The 18,847-nt window shown below is 42.3% G+C and overlaps 1 protein-coding gene across 1 annotated transcript in view; it reads left to right on the top strand.

The window, feature by feature from the left end:
• PREP (prolyl endopeptidase) overlaps positions 1-18,847 on the top strand; it is a 187,548-nt gene that overhangs the window by 65,415 nt on the left and 103,286 nt on the right. Inside the window, exons 4-7 of the mRNA XM_024755306.1 lie at positions 2,396-2,529; positions 3,655-3,785; positions 6,278-6,487; positions 11,279-11,400. Coding sequence (XP_024611074.1) covers positions 2,396-2,529; positions 3,655-3,785; positions 6,278-6,487; positions 11,279-11,400 — 597 coding nt within the window. The remainder of the gene's footprint in view (positions 1-2,395; positions 2,530-3,654; positions 3,786-6,277; positions 6,488-11,278; positions 11,401-18,847) is intronic.

The following is an 18,847-nucleotide window of genomic DNA, read 5'->3' as shown; positions in this document are numbered from 1 at the left end:
TTCTCACTTGTTTTCAAGTGCATTGTAAACTTTGAATTTTAGAACAGCTTTCTCTCAGCATACAATCGTGGTTCTCCAGGGTGGGGTCAGTGGTTTGTGTAGGAGAGCCCGTTTAGAAACCGTTTGGAGCTGGGGTCGGCCCTTAGATCTGGATGAACTCTGATAATAACGCATTTTTGCCTGCCATTCCAAGTATAGCAAGTTGTTAATTTCCTGAAGTTTTCTCCTATCAAAAGGGTTTTACCTTTGTATAGACATCTGATTAAACCTTCGATCGAATTTAGAGCTGAAACATTTATTCTTGTTTCATTTCTAATAGCCAGATGTGAATTAAAAGGAAAAGTTTTTTTTTTTTTTTTTTTTTTGCGGTACGCGGGCCTCTCACTGCCGCGGCCTCTCCCGCCGCAGAGCACAGGCTCCAGACGCGCAGGCCCAGCGGCCCTGGCCCACGGGCCCAGCCGCTCCGCGGCACGCGGTATCCTCCCGGACCGGGGCACGAACCCGCGTCCCCTGCATCGGCAGGCGGACTCCCAACCACTGCGCCACCAGGGAAGCCCAGAAGCCAAGTTTTTATAGTATTATTATAGTATTATAAATTTTCTAACTGCTTAGTTATAGATAGGTTATGCTTGGATACAACTGATCTGTTGTAAAAACTGCTCCTTCCCCTGCTTTTGCTGCCAGGGTCTCCTGATGGCCTGCAGGCCATCTCTTGCTCATCTTATAAACCATTATTGTTGACATACTTATTCAATTCACTTTCCAATTCTGTTTTAAATATTCTTTAGTTTCAGCATTTAGCAAAGTTCTCTGGAGTTGACAAGGGTAGAAGGTCTTAGAAAGATTGTCAAAAACAAAATTGATATGGGACTTCCCCGGCAGTGCAGTGGTTAGGAATCCGCCTGCCAATGCAGGGGACCCGGGTTCGAGCCCTAGTCTAGGAAGATCCCACATGCCGCGGAGCAACTGGGCCCGTGTGCCACAACTACTGAGCCTGCGCTCTAGAGCCCGTGAGCCGCGACCACTGAGCCCGGGTGCCACAACTACTGAAGCCCACGCGCCTAGGGCCCGTGCTCCGCAACAAGAGAAGCCACCGCAATGAGAAGCCCGCGCACCGCAACGAAGAGTAGCCCCCGCTCGCCGCAACTAGAGAAAGCCCGTGCACGGCAACAAAGACCCAACGCGGCCAAAAACAAAAGTTGATAAAGTAGTACCTAGGTATCTCTAACTTGGTTTCTTTAACTCTGATGTTTGGGGCTCACCAGCTGCTGAGGGGCGTGGAGCCTTGCACAGGGTGAGTGCAGTGTCTTGACAGTGCGTGATCTGAGTAGCTGATACTGTGTTTGGTTAGAGCGTAGATTTGGGAGCCAGCTCTGCCACTCGCAGCCGCGCAATATTCGGCACCTTTTTGACCACTCTAAGACTCAGTCTCCCCATCCAGAAAGCTGGGCTAAAACAGAACCTTCTGTATGGGATTATGAGTCCTAAATGAGTTAATACCTGCTTGGTGCAGACTTAGTGCCATGGAAGTATTAGTTGTCGTTATTTATTGAGGGAAAATATGCTTTCACTGATACATTTTTTAAATCCTTTTTTTCCAGGTTTCATTGAGATATGATTGATGTACAACACTGTATAAGTTTAAGGTGTTGAACATAATGATTTGACTTACGTGTGTCATGAAATGATTACCAGGACAAGTTTAGTTGACATCCGTCATCTCCTACCGATATCAAAAGAAAGAAAAAAAATATTTTTTTCCTTGTGATTAGAACTCTTAGGATTTATTCTCTTTTAACAACTTTCATATATATCATATCGCAGTGTTAATTGTAGTCATCACGCTGTGCATTACATCTCTAGTACTTATTTATCTTATAACTGGAAGTTTGTGTCTTTTGACCACCTTCATCCAGTTCTACTCCCTTTATCCCCTGCCTCTGATAACCACAGATCGGATTTTTCTGTGAGTTTGGGGCTTTTGTTTTGTTTTGTATTTTAAGAATCCACATACGAGTGAGATCATACAGTATTCGTCTTTCTCCGTTCAACTTAACGTAACATCCTCAAGGTCCATCCATATTGTCCCAAATGGCAGAATTTCCTACTTTTTTATGACTGAATAATATTTGATTGTCTATATATATTCCACACCTTTTCTTTACTCATTCATCCACCAGTGGACACTTCGGTTGTTTCCACGTCATGACTATTGTAAATAATGCTGCCGTGAGCGTGGGGATGCAGTTATCTCTTCGACGTAGTGTTTTTGTTTCCTTAGGATATATTCCCAGGAGTAAAATTGCTGAATCTTGCTGATACATATTAATGGATAACACTCCCCATGGAAAACTTTATATCTGACTTGCCTTGTTCATTTAAATTTTCTCTCCAGGCTTTTGTGGAGGCCCAGAACAAGATTACTGTACCATTTCTTGAGCAGTGTCCTATCAGAGGTTTATACAAAGAGAGAATGACTGAATTGTATGACTATCCCAAGTATAGTTGCCACTTCAAGAAAGGGAGAAGGTATGTGAAGTTGCTTTCATTTAATTTTCTTTTTACTTTTCTGATCTAATACATTCTTAAATTTTACAGTACAAATTCGGAATAACTTATCAGTTTATAAACGTAATTCATTATAAAATCAATTCACTTCTATGCTGGAATATGAGAATAATATTTTTTGGTCTGTTGACCACTTTCTTAAAAGAAGGACCAAGAAATTTAGCAGAGATGTGTCCTAGGACGAAATCTAGATTGTAGGAAATGATTGTTGTCTCGTGGCTAGTAATTGGTGAGATAGCAGGATTCATAGACAGCAGTGGAATTTGTTTGCCTCTGAAATTAATTCTCTTTAGCTTATACTACTTGAAAAGACCTTATTATATGCATTTCTTCCATCCAGGGATGGAAATGGGCCAAGATGCAGCACCCATTAATTCACCTCTCTTGTTCCTTGCCCTCGGACACCCACTTAAAACATAAGTCTCTGTTTGCTTTTTAACTCTCTTTGGAACCACTACCACAAATTTACTTTAGAGTTTGTTAGACTTCACATACATAGGGATCTGCAAAGTATGATCTGCATGCCAAGCCCTGCCTACCCCCTGTTTTGTAAATAAAGTTTAAATGGCACACAGCCACGCCCGCTGTTGGTGTGTTATTCATGGCTGCTTTCGTACAACTGCAGAACTGAGCAGCAGCATCAGAGTCTGCATGGTGCACAAAGCTTAATTAATTTGCAGTCTTGCCCGTTACAGAAAAGGTTTGCCCACCCCCTACCCTAGCACCCTGGCTAGGGATGGGAACCAGCACTTCATCTTAGCAAATCTGCTGTCTTCTCCGTTGAAAAGAAAAAGTTACTGCTTTATTTGAATATCAGTTTTCATTTTAGGAAATAAAGCAGGCTTTATTTAGCTAATGTGTAGAATTACAATATATTATTTGAATTCCTAAAGCAATTCAGGGAACAAACTCTAGCTACAGGGAGATGGTGGGACCTTCCACCCTAGTCCCCACGTCCCTGGCACGGCCTGTTTGCAGTTGTACCTTTGTATGTTGTTTTCCTTTTTCTATTTGTTTGTGTGTATTTGGTTTTTCTCCACCAATAGAAAACTCCATAGCTGAATAAAGACCATCTCTGTCCCCCAGGTATTTCTATTTTTACAATACAGGTTTGCAGAACCAACGAGTATTATATGTACAGGATTCCTTAGAGGGTGAAGCCAGAGTGTTCCTTGACCCCAACATACTCTCCGATGACGGCACGGTGGCGCTCCGAGGTGAGAGCTACACAGCCAGGCCCACGGGAGTCCCAGGGCCCTCGCTCGCAGCTCTGAAAGACCAGACAGAGTGTGGACCGTTATTGTAGAACAGACGCACACGCAGTGTCAGGAAAGCTGATTTATGCACGGTAAATTCAGAACACATGGGTAGTCACATCTCCTTCTGATGGCATGAAGCAGGACCAGAGAATAATTCACACTGGACCTAAATTAGCTTCTAGGGCTTCTGGGATCTTTAAGTATCATCATCACTTTCTGTAGCTTCTCTGAGACCTGTCTATGTTTGGAAAAAAATTAATTCTCTTCTGTAAGAAATTTAAGTTGTACAAAGAATGTTTTAACTATAAATATAAAACAGGAAAGAATATTTATGAAATCTGCTTCCTTGAGGGGAAAAAGTGATGTTTTCAAATTTAGTTAATTGTTAGTGTGTTAGAATTAAAAGTATAAAACACAGTCTTGTAGAAATTAGACAACTTGGTACCTTGTCCCCAGAGGATGCAAGTTTAAAAGCTGAATAAGTATGTTTTGCTGTATGCAAAAATATGTATGCACTTGCCGTATGTCTCCTAAATAACTTCCCCCGAGATAACCTCCTCTATGGGCCATGAGATTAGCCCCAGGTTTGTGCCATAAGCACCACTTGTAGGGTAAGGAAGTTGTCTACACTCTGGTTCTGTGGTTTAAAAATTGTACACTCTGAGAATCATCTCTGGCTAGTATTCTAGATGTTTTCAGTTAAGTTGGCTCAGCATTTCCTCCGTAGCATCTTCTCTTTTGTAGAAAAAGCACAAGTGTAGGTTCAGCCCTACAGAATTGAGCAGTTGGAACGCTGAAGTCCTGTAACTGATTAGGTTGGAATTAAAGAGGCCTGTTCCAGCAGATCTGTGTGAGAAGACCCTTTTATAAAGGCATTCAGTCATTTAGCACTTCCCTCCTCCTCTCCCCCAATAGGCTGTTTATGTACACGTTGATCTTTAATCTCATTAGTATTGAGAGTAATCAGTATTGGAAATAAGTTGCCAGCCAGCTTATTGTCAGTATTCTTCCATGAATTTGGTCTTGGAAATGAAGCCCAGTTGTGAGTGAATCTAATACGCTGATTCTGTGCAGTAATATACCCTAAATAGAAGTTCATTTCATTTTAACCAAGGTCTGTCTTGCAACTCATCCAGAGGACTTCATTATAACAGGGTCTCACCTCTCACTCTGATAATTCATTCCAGTAACATTTTTATGTAATGCTTGTCATGTATGGACCCTGATGGATGACAAGGTAAATTAGACATGGGACTTGGTCTCAGTCTTTGAGTTTTCTGAAAATGATACTATAGGGAAGTCACAGTATAGGTAGACATTCAGATTCTTTTGATAGTATATGATTTTTTAAACATATATTTCAAGTCCAAGTGTTTTATTTACATTTTTCCTGAAAATTTTTAAATTATATATAATTTATGTAGAATAAAAAGTGAATATTTACTCCTCATCACATTCTTGACTCTTTTCTGCATTTATATACGTTTGAGCCTGGATATTTTATAGGAATTATAAGTGATTAATAAGAAGGTTTTATGAAATTTTAACCTTATTTTTCACTAGTAGAAGTTCATGTAAAATAGTAGGAAACCCGTGAAAATAGTTGTGTTTCTTAGGATAATTTTTAACCCCCAGTGAAGTTTAACAGACATCATAAGAGGAGATCTCTGGTGTCGGTATCTGGTACCAAACACTACACATTCCTTATAATCATAACGCTAATAGAAACATATAAATATTTGTCAAGAAACATTCCACAGTGGTTAGAACATTCTGTCTGTGATGGCCCCAAAGAATGGGGGACGGTGCATTAGTCCATCCGTGGCGTTGCTTTCCTTATTTTTTCACGGTCACTTTTGGAATGTGCACTGCATGAGTTTTCATTGCAAACCCTCAGGCTTCATTTACCTGGGCTTTTAGTTGTCGGATGGTGTGGACATTAATCCTGGAGTGCCAGCAACGCTCAGAAAACGAGGTTGTAAAGAGGGATTTCAAGTAGTTTGGAGTCCATTCCAAAAATTATGTAATGGCTCCGGTTTAGTTCTGTTACATTCAGTCATTACTCTAAAAGCAGTTTCCTTACTCCTTTCCCCCCTCCTTCCACGTATAAACCCAGATGAGCTCTGCTTTTAAATGAACTGCTTATTGAATTATAGAACATTTTTTAATGGAAGCATCTTAGTGGTCATATAATCTATTACTTCATTTTACAGATGAAGAAACTAAGGCCTGGAAAGGTTAAGAAACTTGTCCAAGGTCATAAGGCAAATTCCTGGGAGACCTGGGTGAGCCCCCAGAATTCCTCACAACCAGTTGCCTGCTCCTCCTGTTGCCACATTCTGCTTCCATGTGTGACAGAGAGCTTTGTCAGACAGCTCAGTGGGCAGCGGGCAAGGCTGGGAGTGGTGTCCGCATGTTCACCATCTGACAATTTCTCATGTGTCCCTTAGGCTATGCATTCAGTGAAGATGGTGAATATTTTGCCTATGGTCTGAGTGCCAGTGGCTCAGATTGGGTGACGATCAAGTTCATGAAAGTCGATGGGGCCAAAGAGCTTCCGGATGTGCTCGAAAGAGTCAAGTTCAGCTGTATGGCCTGGACCCACGATGGGAAGGGAATGTTCTACAACGCATACCCACAACAGGATGGGAAAAGTGATGGTAGGTTGAGACTTCGGATGAAGCACCTCCTTCATGAAATGAAGTGTGACTTCACATGACTTAAAGAAAGAAGCTAAACCCCACATAGAGGTTGCTTGGTCTAGAATCGTGTTTCCTCGAAGGACGTTGTATCTGTTAGCATAGTTGTGTAACAGTTCCTGCCAAAACTTTGTGGTTCAGAGTAACGACCATTCATTTGCGCCGTGAGTCTGCAGCTTGGCCAGGCAGTTCTTCTGGGCTTAGCTGAATTCTGTCATGTATGTGAGATGAGCTGCTGGTCAGTTGACTGATCTTAGCGTGACATTTTCACGTGTCTGGGGCGTCCCTTCTGCTCCATGTGGTCTCTCATTCTCTAGCCGGCCAGTCCAGGCTTGTTCACATGGCAGCTCTGCAGGATTCCAAGGGGGAGAGCTGAAAGGCACGACCTCTTTGATGCCTGGGCTTGCTACTGGGACATCATTTCACTGCATTCTTTGGGCCAAAGCAAGTCACAGGACCAACTGCTATTCAAGGGGTTGGGAGAGAGATACAGGGAACTGTGAAAAATTGGGGCCATTTTTGTTGCCGTCCATTCTTCACATATGCATTCTTTCTCCCAAGGGGATCATGGAGAAGATGGATTTTTTTTTTTTTTTAACAAAACCAACTTATTTAATGATGTTGAGTGATGATAAAATTTTGCAGGAATCACATCTCTTTCTCTGCTCAGAAGTTACAGGTCACCTGTCGGTCACACTTGTCTTGACACTTTTGTCCTCGTTAACTACCAGGACACACCTTTGTTCTCCGCTTCAGTTGCACAAAGATCCTATTGTGTGCAAGTGGTCCCTCTTTCTTCCTTCACCTCTCACCTTCCCAGGCAGGAAGGGCCCTGTAGCTTGTACCTTGCTGGTACAAGCTGTCGACATCATCTTCTTTACGCTACTCCATATTTCCATGTGGTGTACAGCATTTTCATGTTGTCTTGATCTTTACAGGTGGGTTACCATCCCTTTGCTGGAGTTTTGGAGCTGGGGTGCAGAGTCTCAGTTACTTGTTGCCGGGCCTAGAGCTGGCAGGAAGCACGGCTAGTCCAGTGCTTTCTCCTGCACATGCTGTCCCCTTATCATGAATTGCTGTATCTTTGTCATCTTTAGATAGGCTTTCTATTCTCTTTTCCCCCCGATTGAATTGGGAATAAGGCTATAATACTTTTCATCTCTTTCAGCTGCATTTATCAATAGCTTTTGCTGCCTTTGATTAGATTACTGTAGTACCTTTTTCTTCATTCACCAATGAGCTACAAGAGGAGCTAAGAGTAGGCTTTGTATTCAGGGATGTTGGCTAAAGAAAGACCTCTCTGCTCTGTACACTGAATTAGCTGCCTGTATGAAGAGTGCTGCTGAGTTAGAAAGTGTGGGCTGTTTCCAAGTTCTAGGAGACCAAAAAAGTATATAACTGGCCATTTCTTGTTAGAGAACAGTGTTATTAAGTTAACTTGTGAAAAACATGGAAATTATTATTTAGCCTTAATTTCCACAGAAATAGTAATATCATTTTTTTTTTTTTTTGCGGTACGCGGGCCTCCCACTGTTTTGGCCTCTCCTGTCGCGGAGTACAGGCTCCGGACGCGCAGGCTTAGCGGCCGTGGCTCACGGGCCCAGCCACACCGCGGCATGCGGGATCTTCCCGGACCGGGGCACGAACCCGTGTCCCCTGTATCGGCAGGCGGACTCCCAACCACTGTGCCACCAGGGAAGCCCCAGAAATAGTAATAATTAGTAATTGTGGTTGATTTAAGAGAGCCAGCATCTTCTCCCAGCTGTAATTTTGCTGTCCTTTTGTTCGGAAGACCTCAACAGCCTTTCAGGTTGTGTGGTGGAGGACTTACGAACGAGGCTAAGCAAATCTGGCTATGTGCTTGTTACCAGTGTTCCTGGAAAACCCATGGAAAATCACCAAGTTAAGCTTTTTTTTTTTAATGTTATGGTATTATCTTCCTTTTTTTCTTCATTGTCCTGAAGAAAATCAGCCTCCAAAATCAGCAAATATATGTGGTTATTTCCAGGGTGATACCCAACTGATACTTAACTCTCTCTTTTTCTTTCTTTTTTTTTTTGCGGTCCGCGGGCCTCCCACTGTTTTGGCCTCTCCTGTCGCGGAGTACAGGCTCCGGACGCGCAGGCTCAGCGGCCGTGGCTCACGGGCCCAGCCACACCGCGGCATGCGGGATCTTCCCGGACCGGGGCACGAACCCGTGTCCCCTGTATCGGCAGGCGGACTCCCAACCACTGTGCCACCAGGGAAGCCCCAGAAATAGTAATAATTAGTAATTGTGGTTGATTTAAGAGAGCCAGCATCTTCTCCCAGCTGTAATTTTGCTGTCCTTTTGTTCGGAAGACCTCAACAGCCTTTCAGGTTGTGTGGTGGAGGACTTACGAACGAGGCTAAGCAAATCTGGCTATGTGCTTGTTACCAGTGTTCCTGGAAAACCCATGGAAAATCACCAAGTTAAGCTTTTTTTTTTTAATGTTATGGTATTATCTTCCTTTTTTTCTTCATTGTCCTGAAGAAAATCAGCCTCCAAAATCAGCAAATATATGTGGTTATTTCCAGGGTGATACCCAACTGATACTTAACTCTCTCTTTTTCTTTCTCGGCAGGTGGACTCTCAACCACTGCGCCACCAGGGAAGCCCTCTCTCTTTTTCTTTTAATAGATTTACTCTTTTAGAGCAGTTTCAGGTTCACAGCAAAACTGAGCATAAGGTACCAAGATTTCCCATATACCCTCCGCCCCTCACACATGCATGGCCTCCCCCATTACCAGCATCCCCATCAGAGGGTACAGTAGATGAGCCTGCACGGACACATCATAATCACCCCAAATCCACAGTTTACATTAGAGTTCATTTGTGGTGGTGTACATTCCATGGGTTTGGGCAAACATATAATGATATATATCTACTATTGTAGTATCAAAGAGTGTTTTCACTGCCTTAATAATCCTGTGTTCCACCTATGCATCCTTCCCTCCCCTGCCAGCCCCTGGCAACCACTGATCTTTTTTACTATCTCTATAGTTTTGCCTTTTCCAGAATGTCATGTTCGTTGGAATCATACAGTATATAGCCTTTCAGATTGGCTTCTTTCACTTAATGATGTGCATTTAAGTTTTTTCCATGTGTTTTTATGGCTTGATAAAAACACTAAAAAACATTATTTCAGCATTAAATAATATTCCATTGTCTAGATGTACTATAGTTTGTTTATCCGTTCACCTCTGAAGGACATCTTGGTTGCTTCCAAGTTTTGGCAATTATGAGTAAAGCTGCTGTTAACATCCGTGTACAGGTTTTTGTGTGGATGTCAGTTTTCAACTCATTTGGGTAAATACCAAGGAGCACAGTTCCTATATCATAACGGTATGTTTAGCTTTGTAAGAACCTGCCAAACTGTCTTCCAAAGTGGCTGTACCATTTGCACTCCCACCAGCAATGAATGAGAGTTCCTGTTGTTCCACATCTTGGCCAGCATTTGGTGTTTTGAGTGTTCTGGGTTTCGGCCATTCTAATAAGTGTGTAGTGGTATCTCATTGTTTTAATTTGCAGTTCCTTGATGACATATGCTGAGGGGCATCTTTTCACGTGCTTATTTTCCATTCGTATTTCTTCTTCGGTGAGGTTAAGATCTGTTAAGGTCTCTGGCCCATGTTTTTAATTTGATTCTTCACTTTCTTATTGTTGAGTTTTAAAAATTCTTTGTATATTTTGGATAACAGTCCTTTATCAAATATTTGCTTGTCTTGACATTCTCTTGACAGTGTCTTTTCGTGGAGCCGAAGGGTTTAATTGTAATGAAGTTTGGCTTATCCGTTATTTCTTTCATGGATTATGCTTTCAGTGTTGTATCTAAAAAGTCATCACCAAATCCCAGGTCATCTAGATTTTCTCCTGTGTTATCTTCTAGGAGTTTTATAATTGCATTTACATTTTTAGGTCTGTGATCCATTTTGGGTTAATTTTTGTGAAGTGTATAAGGTCTGTGTCTTGATTCATCTTTTGCATGGGGTTGCCCAGTTGTTCCAGAACCATTTGTTGAAAAGACTGTCTTTTCTACGTCGTATTGCCTTTGTTCCTTTATCAAAGATCAGCTGACTGTATTTATGTGGGTCTGTTTCTGGGCTCTCTACTCTGTTCCCTTGATCCATTTGTCTATTTTGCTAATACCACACTGTCTTGATTATTTATAATAAATCTTGAAGCCAGGCAGTATCAGTTGTCCACCTTTGTTTTCTTCCTTCAGTATTGTGTTGGCTCTTCTGGGTTTTTTGCTTCTCCACATAAACTTTAGGATCAGTTTGTCCATATCCACAAAATAACTTGCTGGGATTTTGATTGGGATTGCATTGCATCTGTAGGCTAACTTGAAAAGAACTGTCATCCTGACAATATTGAGTATTTCTGTCCATAATATATTGAGTATATCTTTCCATTTATTTAGTTATTCTTTGATTTCTTTCATCAGTTTTGTAGTTCTCCTATAGACCTTATACATATTTTCTTAGATTTATACCTAAGTATTTCATTTTGGGGGCTGCTAACGTAAATGGTACTGTTTTTAATTTCAAATTCCACTTGTTCATTGTTAGTATATAGGAAAGTGATTAACTTTTGTATATTAACCTTGTGTCCTACAGTCCCGCAACCAGACACTTAGCTTTTTAAATATTTCTAGCATTGTACAGTATGGGAGGAATAGATTTTCTTAAAATTGTCAGCTGCATTTCAGTGTATGTTGTTAATTCCTTTAGGCACAGAAACATCCACCAATCTCCACCAAAAGCTCTGCTACCACGTCTTGGGGACTGATCAGTCAGAAGATATCTTGTGTGCTGAGTTTCCTGATGAGCCTAAGTGGATGGGTGGAGCTGAGGTATTGTTCTACCGTGAGATTTTACCCACAAACACCATCTCTCTTGGATTGTGTATATAAATATTCTTCTTATGTGGCGATCTTTCCAGATGGTGGAAGTCCTTTGAGTGAATATTCTTTTGTTAAAAATATTAGTACTCAAATGGACTCTTAATAATGAAGGCGAAAAATCTTTTTAACTGTAATCTCAACGTAAAAATCTTAATACTAAAAGTAATACATGCTTATGGTAAAATTGTAAAAGTACAAAATAACGTAAAGTAAAACATGAACATTTCAAAACTTGGAATCCTGATTCTCAGAGGTGAGGAGAGTTTCCTTCCCAAACTTTTCTTTGTATACACAGGTGAGAATGTAGGGGGAGAGAGAGTGTGTGTGTGTTTCTTTTTTACACAACTGTGCTCTTCATGCCTCTTCTTCTCTTGTTTTTACATTAAAATATGTATCCTTTGGATATTTATGCATCTCATAGGTGGTTCATACATTCCTTAGGGGTCTTGATAATAACCAACCTCTGTTGAAGTGATATGTCTTTGTAGTTACTGTCCCAGATTTTATCCTGTATCTTGCAAATCGCCTGTGAAATAACTTAGAGGTGCTTAGAGAAAGAATTGGACTCTTGTTAGCTCATTTCTGGGTACTAAGATATATATATATATTTTTTTTTTTTTTTTTAAGAAAGAAAAGCATTCTGAATGTTTTCATATAGGTGGACTATCATCCCATTTTAGTGGGAATGAGGAATCCACTAGAAACTTTGTAGCTCATTGAGCCTCTTACCCCTTCTCGGGGATACAATTAGAACTTTGGTAAGAAAGGGGTATTTTAGATTTGAACTTCTGTGCGTGGGTCTGATTCATTGGGGGATAGAATATGAATCCACGGTTTTTTAGTCCACGTGCGTTAATACACCTTATTCCAAATTGTCCTTTTATTTATTTTGATTCTCTGGAACCATAGTTGGCAGCCTACTGCCCTCAGCCGAAATCTGGCCAGCTGCCTGCTTTTGTAGATTGGGTTTTGCTGGAGCACAGTCACGCCCATTTGTTTACTTGTCTGTGGCTGCTTTCAAGTTGCCAGAGCAGACTTGACTAGTTGCCACAGAAGGAGGCCCTGAAAGCTGAAAATATTTACTTTCTGGCCCTTAATAGAAGAGGTTTGCCAGACTTTAATGCAGTATGTTAAAAGTGAATTTATAAGACTTGCATATTATTGCCTGTTTGAAACTGTGCCCTTTTTTCATACTTCTTCCTTACCCTACAAGCATTTCTTATGTAGTTACTGTTGTCAATTTTCTCACATTCGTTTTTAATGGCTTTTCTGACTTTATTTGTAGATTGTTTCTACTAAGTTTTCTTCTTAGTCCAACTTCTCATACCTAAGGCTTCTGCATTCTGCAGATAGTAGGTATTTATTTATAAAATAATACACATTTTTACCTTGATCTGAGTGAAGCAATTAGGGAGGTAAATATGCTACCAAAAACATTTTGTAATGTTAGGTCATGTGTTTCTTTTCACCTTTTTGGGGGGAGAGATGTTGATGGGGAAACATTACAGCAGACCTGTTTTAATCAAGGTAAAATTATATGGTTGATAAAATGAAATACAACTGAAAATAAGTGCTAGAATAACTGATGTATTTTAGCATATTAGTCCAGAAGGAAACAAGCTTCACAGTAGAATACGCATGTAACTAGTTGCTCACATCTCTTCATTAGCATTTGGTTGAAACAGCTAGTTTCTTTTTTTTCTTTTTACTTCTTAAAATCATGGTAAAATATAGCTAACATAAAACGTATCCCTTTAATCGTCAACATAAAGTTTATGAGTTTAATCATTTATAGAGTTCAGTGGCATTAAGTACGTTCACATTATTGTACGAGCATCACCCCCATCTGTCTCCAGAACTTTTTTCATCTTGAGAAACTGAAGCTCTGAACCCGTTAAGTGATAACTGCATCCCCTCTTCCACCCAGTTCCTGGTAACCACATTCTACTTTCTGTCTCTGTATTTGACTGTTCTAGGTACCTCATGTAAATGTCATTATATAGTATTTGTCCTTTTGTGACTATTTCACTTAGCATGACATCTTCAAGGTTTATTTCCACGTTGTACCATGTGTCAGAATTCCCTTCCTTTTAAAAATTGAATAATATTCCATTGTGTGCATATACATTTTGTTTATCCAGTCATCCGTCAATGGACACTTGGGGTGTTTCCACAGCATCATTGTGAATAATGCTGCTATGAGCCGCCAGTTTTTTAAAATACAGTGGAAACATACCTTATATGCATTTAAAATATATGTATATTCTGGGCTTCCCTGGCGGCGCAGTGGTTGAGAGTCTGCCTGCTGATGTAGGGGACACGGGTTCGTGTCCCGGTCCGGGAAGATCCCACGTGCTGCGGAGCGGCTTATATATATATATATATATATATATGTATGTATACTCAATTCTGCTACTAGGCAACTGAAAAGAAAAGCAAATTTAAATAGCTTGGATGATCCTTTCACCATTCACTCAGTAGATATTCACTCTATGTGACTTGTCTAATATCTTTACCATAACCATGGGAGGGCGGTGATCATTCCATTGCATGGACAAAGTAAAGTACCTGTGAGGATGATTAACTTGCAGGTCCATGGCTGGAACTGCCTGCTGGGTGTGTTAGACCCACAGCCTGTATCTTCTTAACCTCCAGCACTCTGCCTCCCTCGTCAAAAGGTAAGAAGTTGTACAAACACAGCAGGAAGGACCGTGTACAGAACGGCAGTAAATGAAGAGGTGCATCTGTATTGCACAGAGGCAATAAGTGAAGTTGTTAAAAAAAAAAAAGCTAATGGGATGTGTACAGTGAGTCCTAAGGAGCTTTATACTAGATCAGGGCCCTGATGAGCAAATTATGCAGAGGAAGTCTGTAAGCAAACCAGCAGGCTTAGTAGACAAAGACTGGGTATAGATTTTATTAAGCTGTATTCCAGCTGCTTAGGGGGACTTGTTAGACGTCACCCTTCCAGTGCCCAGGGTTAGGTGGGCAGGTTCCGTTGAGAGGACCTTCTCGCTATGTGGAAGAGCAACTTTGTCACTTAAACACGGGTGCTATAGTTCTGAGCCTTCAGAAGCCTCAGGTATGCCCTGAAGTTGATGCAGTTCCAAGTCAGAAAAACCTAGGTCACGCAAAAAGTCGTGATGTACGAATTTCTTGTACCTGTCAAGGAAGTGTGATAAAGCCCATGGGGGTCCAAGAAGCTGGTGGGCTGTCAGCTGGCTGGACCAGAAGCACCCATGCCTGGTGTACGAATGAGCGCTCAGGGCGTTCACTGGAAGTGAAGCAGACGGTTTCCTAACGGGCTTTATTTAGTGACCCACACCTTAGAGAAAAGCAGTAGTCCTGATCATAACCGCACAGCAAATGCACGTGCTGCGGTTGTTGCTTTTATTTTTCAAGTGGTTGCTTTTAGGATCGTCATTTTGAATCTGGTATTTCGTGAATACACTCACTCAACAGTGTCTCTGAATGGAGGGCCAGCACCATCATGATGGGGGTGTACTAGAGCACGAATCAGGAGATTTAATTCTAGTCCTGTCTGTGTGACCTTGGGCAAGTCACATCATCTCTCCAAGTCTGTTTACCTAAGTTTCCTTCAGCGCCTTTTTCAGTCTGTGGATGGAGGATTTATCACAGCATTTCATAGACCCTGGAGGCTTGGGCTTTGTGGGTGTGGCTGAGTGAGTGGATGTCTCTGAATTTCTTTGGTGCGCTGCCCTCCTCCTCCCTTTTGGCTGCTGCAGTCCAGGTTCACCGAGGACTGCGCTTTATATCCTAGATGCTATCTCCTCGTGACTCATCTCCTTCCTTCACAGATACCTCCTCTGCCTTCCTACATGGACAGGTCCTTCTTGCCTTGAGCCGCCCGTCAAGTTACTATCACGAAGCAGATTTAGTTTCCCCACTGTGGCCTAGGACAGCATCCACCCGGCAGAACCCATAGCTTTCTGGACACTTTAGAGTATTTGAACTGTTACTAAAGGTCCATTGCAGCTCAAAACAAAATATCAACTCTCCAACTTACTTGCTTCTTCCCTCTCCCCAGCTCAGGTTTCGTGAGCACGTGGGGGACTAGCAGGTGGGGTAGGTAATGTTTGTACCCTAGACTTGGACACGAGTAGTCATAGTGGCTTTGTTCATGATAGCCCCAAACTGGACACACCCCAAGTATCCATTAACAAGTGCATGAGTGAATAAACTGTGGTGCATCCCTATGATGGAACACTAGTCAGCAATAAAAAGGAATTAACTTTTTTTTTTAAGTTTATTTTATTGAAGTATAGTTGATTTACAATGGTGTGTTAGTTTCTGGTGTACAGCAAAAATGATTCAGTTATATGTACATATATAATAGTTTGCATATGCTAATCCCAAACTCCCAATCCATTCCTCCCCTCCCCTCCCTTCCCCTTGGCAGCCACAAGTCTGTTCTCTAGGTCTATAATCTGTTTCTGTTTTGTAGAAAATTTCATTTGTGTCATGTTTTAGATTCCACATATAAGTGATATCATATGGTATTTGTCTTTCTCTTTTTGACTTCACTTAGTAGGATAATCACTAGGTCCATCCATGTAGCTGCAAATGGCATTATTTCATTCTTTGTTAAGGTTGAATAATATTACATTGTATATATACACCACATCTTTAGCCATTCATCTGTCAGACATTTAGGTTGCTTCCATGTCTTGGCTATTGTAAATAGCGCTGCTATGAACATTGGGGTGCATGTATCTTTTCAGATTCTAGTTTTGTCTGACTATATGGCCAGGAGTGTGATTGCTGGATCATAAGGCAATCCTGTTTTTAGTTTTTTTGAGGAACTTTCATACTGTTTTCCATAGTGGCTGCACCACTATGGGAATGAACTATTGATACACTGAACAAGAGGGATGAATCTCAGAGTAATTATGCTCTGTGAAAGAAGCTAGAAAGGAAAGAGTACACAGTATTTGATTCCATTTATATTACACTCTAGAAAATGCAAAGTAGTCTATAATGGCACAAAGCAGATCAGTGGTTGCTTGAGAATTGGGGGATGGGAACAGGAAGGAGGGAATATAAAGGGGCAGGAGGCAACTGGCGGATGGTCAGACTGAAACGTCAGAATTTAAGTTTTGCGGGGGGCGGCGGTGGCGGGGGCAGGGGAGTGGCCATTCTGAGCAGTCACAAGATTGCCTGTTCCCTCCCCTCAGCCATTCATCGTGTTTTAGTTTCTACAGTAGCCGTGCAGGGGGAGGAGTTGGAGAAGGGGAACAGGGTTTTTGCTCTTCCGGAGCTGTTTGTCCATATGTCTCCTGGCAGCTTGCGGTCATGAGGGGTTTCTAGGTACCAGCTCTTTGTGATCCTTTTGCAGTGAGATCCCCTCGATTCTGGGAACCTGTGTACTTTGTCGTTCCCTCGTGTGGACCTTTTGCATCGTCCTCCCTTCCGCTCCCAGCTTCTGCTCCCAGCAGGATTCCCTTGAGGTTCATGCCTCTCTGGCACCCCCTTTTCCATCCTTTTTCAGCAGGCTCCTTTCCAGATGACTGGAGTCCAGCTACCTTCCTGGTGCCTCTTGTTCCAGGGGAAGCCACGTCCATGGGTCGCTCCATCCTGGACGTGCAGGCAGTGTTCACCACTGCCCTCACCTGCCAGCCCAGGGCCTCCTGCCCTTGGTCCCTCCTGCACCTCCAGCTGCTGTGACCCTGGGGGTAACATGAAACACATACCTGGCATTTGACTTGGAGGCACAGTGATGTCACTTATTATGTAAGATAGACTGTGAGGTTTCACGTGGAGGGCAGGATTGTGGGAGGATAGAAATAATCATGTTTTAGAAGGTTCTTTTGGACAAAAAAAAGTCTATTTTAAAGTGACTCGTAGGGCTTCCCTGGTTGGCGCAGTGGTTAATAGTCCGCCTGCCTATGCAGGGGACACGGGTGACTTGTAGAGCGTTTGGAGGAAAAAAACCCCACAAAGCAAGCATGTTGAGGCACTTTTCCCAGCAGAGGGTGCTCTAGAGTATAGATTCTGAAAATGTATCAAGTCCCTTGAGAAAGGCTTAAGAAGAAAATGCCCAGCCTCTTTGTGATTATCTAGCTGAATCCTACATTGAGAACCTAATTTTATTGTACAAAGGTAATCTTGATCTTAACAGGTATCACATATCCCCGTAAACCATCTTTATATGTTCACTGTGTTCCCTAGTAATTAAAATATGTATATACAGCTGACTCTTGAACAATGCAGGGGTTAGGGGTGCTTATAACTTATCATCCCTTTATATATGCGGTTCCTCCGTGTCCACTATTCCACATCCACAGGTTCAACCAATTCTGGACCTGTAGCATTTCCTACTGAAAAAAAATCTGTGTGTAAGTGGACCCAAGTTGTTCAAGGGTCAACTGTGGGTACACATTTACGTATATTACATATATATATGAACTTGTACACATTTATGTATATTTCATATATATGAACATTACCTAATGCTTGACTCATGGTGGGCACTCAGAATGTAAATATCTGTACTCCCCCTTCCCCTGCTGAGGTTCACACACACAAAGACCCTGTAGACAGACGCTGGTGCATCCAGCGTTGCCTTACAGAGCATACAGAGTAAAGTCAGATGTTCCTCAGGAAACTCTGCCTCACCTGCCCCTTTCTTGTTGGATGGTTTCCGCTTGAGCGGTACTGTTCGGCAGCCCTCTTCCTGGTCAGCACAGTTCATGCGTTTACTCCCCAAATACCTGGAAGCCCTTATTACCTTGGGTCCACCACTGTGCCGGGGCCAGGTGGTACTCAGGAGCAGAGATGGGCAGGCTCTGGCCCTGATGTTTTGGCTGTAGTAAACTATTTTATATAAACATTTTTTTGTGTGTGTGGTACGCGGGCCTGTCACTGTTGTGGCCTCTCCCGTTGCGGAGCACAGGCTCGGGGCACGAACCCGGGTCCCCTGCATCAGCAGGCGGACTCTCGACCACTGCGCCACCAGGGAAGCCCTATATAAACATTTTTAAGTCATACATAGAGGCTTGGGGGCCCATGACAGAATTCCCACCACGTTCAGTTTGTGTTTCATTCTAAAGACACCGTTGTCCTCTTGACCTTAACTTCGGTACTTGAACCTGAGGCTGCCAGCATGTCTTCTGATTGGTGACCCTTCACCGTGCTGTCCCAGGGGGTCCTGCACTTTCACTGGCTCCTGGAGGCTGATTCCTTCTGTTCATCACAGGAGTGGCAGTCCTTATATCAGTCCCAGGGGGACTCCTCCCTGGACTGTGTGTGTCCGAGGCTCACGGCCCACGTCCTCTCTTTCACCAGCACTGCATGAAGTGATAATCTCCATCAGGCTGATGGGCACGCAGGGACATCTCAGAGCCTGGTGGGGAAGGCAGAAAGTCAGGAAGCCGAA

The sequence above is a fragment of the Neophocaena asiaeorientalis genome, unplaced genomic scaffold (genome assembly GCF_003031525.2).
Source record: "Neophocaena asiaeorientalis asiaeorientalis breed wild unplaced genomic scaffold, Neophocaena_asiaeorientalis_V1.1 scaffold105, whole genome shotgun sequence".
NCBI lineage: Eukaryota > Metazoa > Chordata > Mammalia > Artiodactyla > Phocoenidae > Neophocaena > Neophocaena asiaeorientalis.
This window is presented reverse-complemented; position numbering and strand designations above follow the sequence as displayed.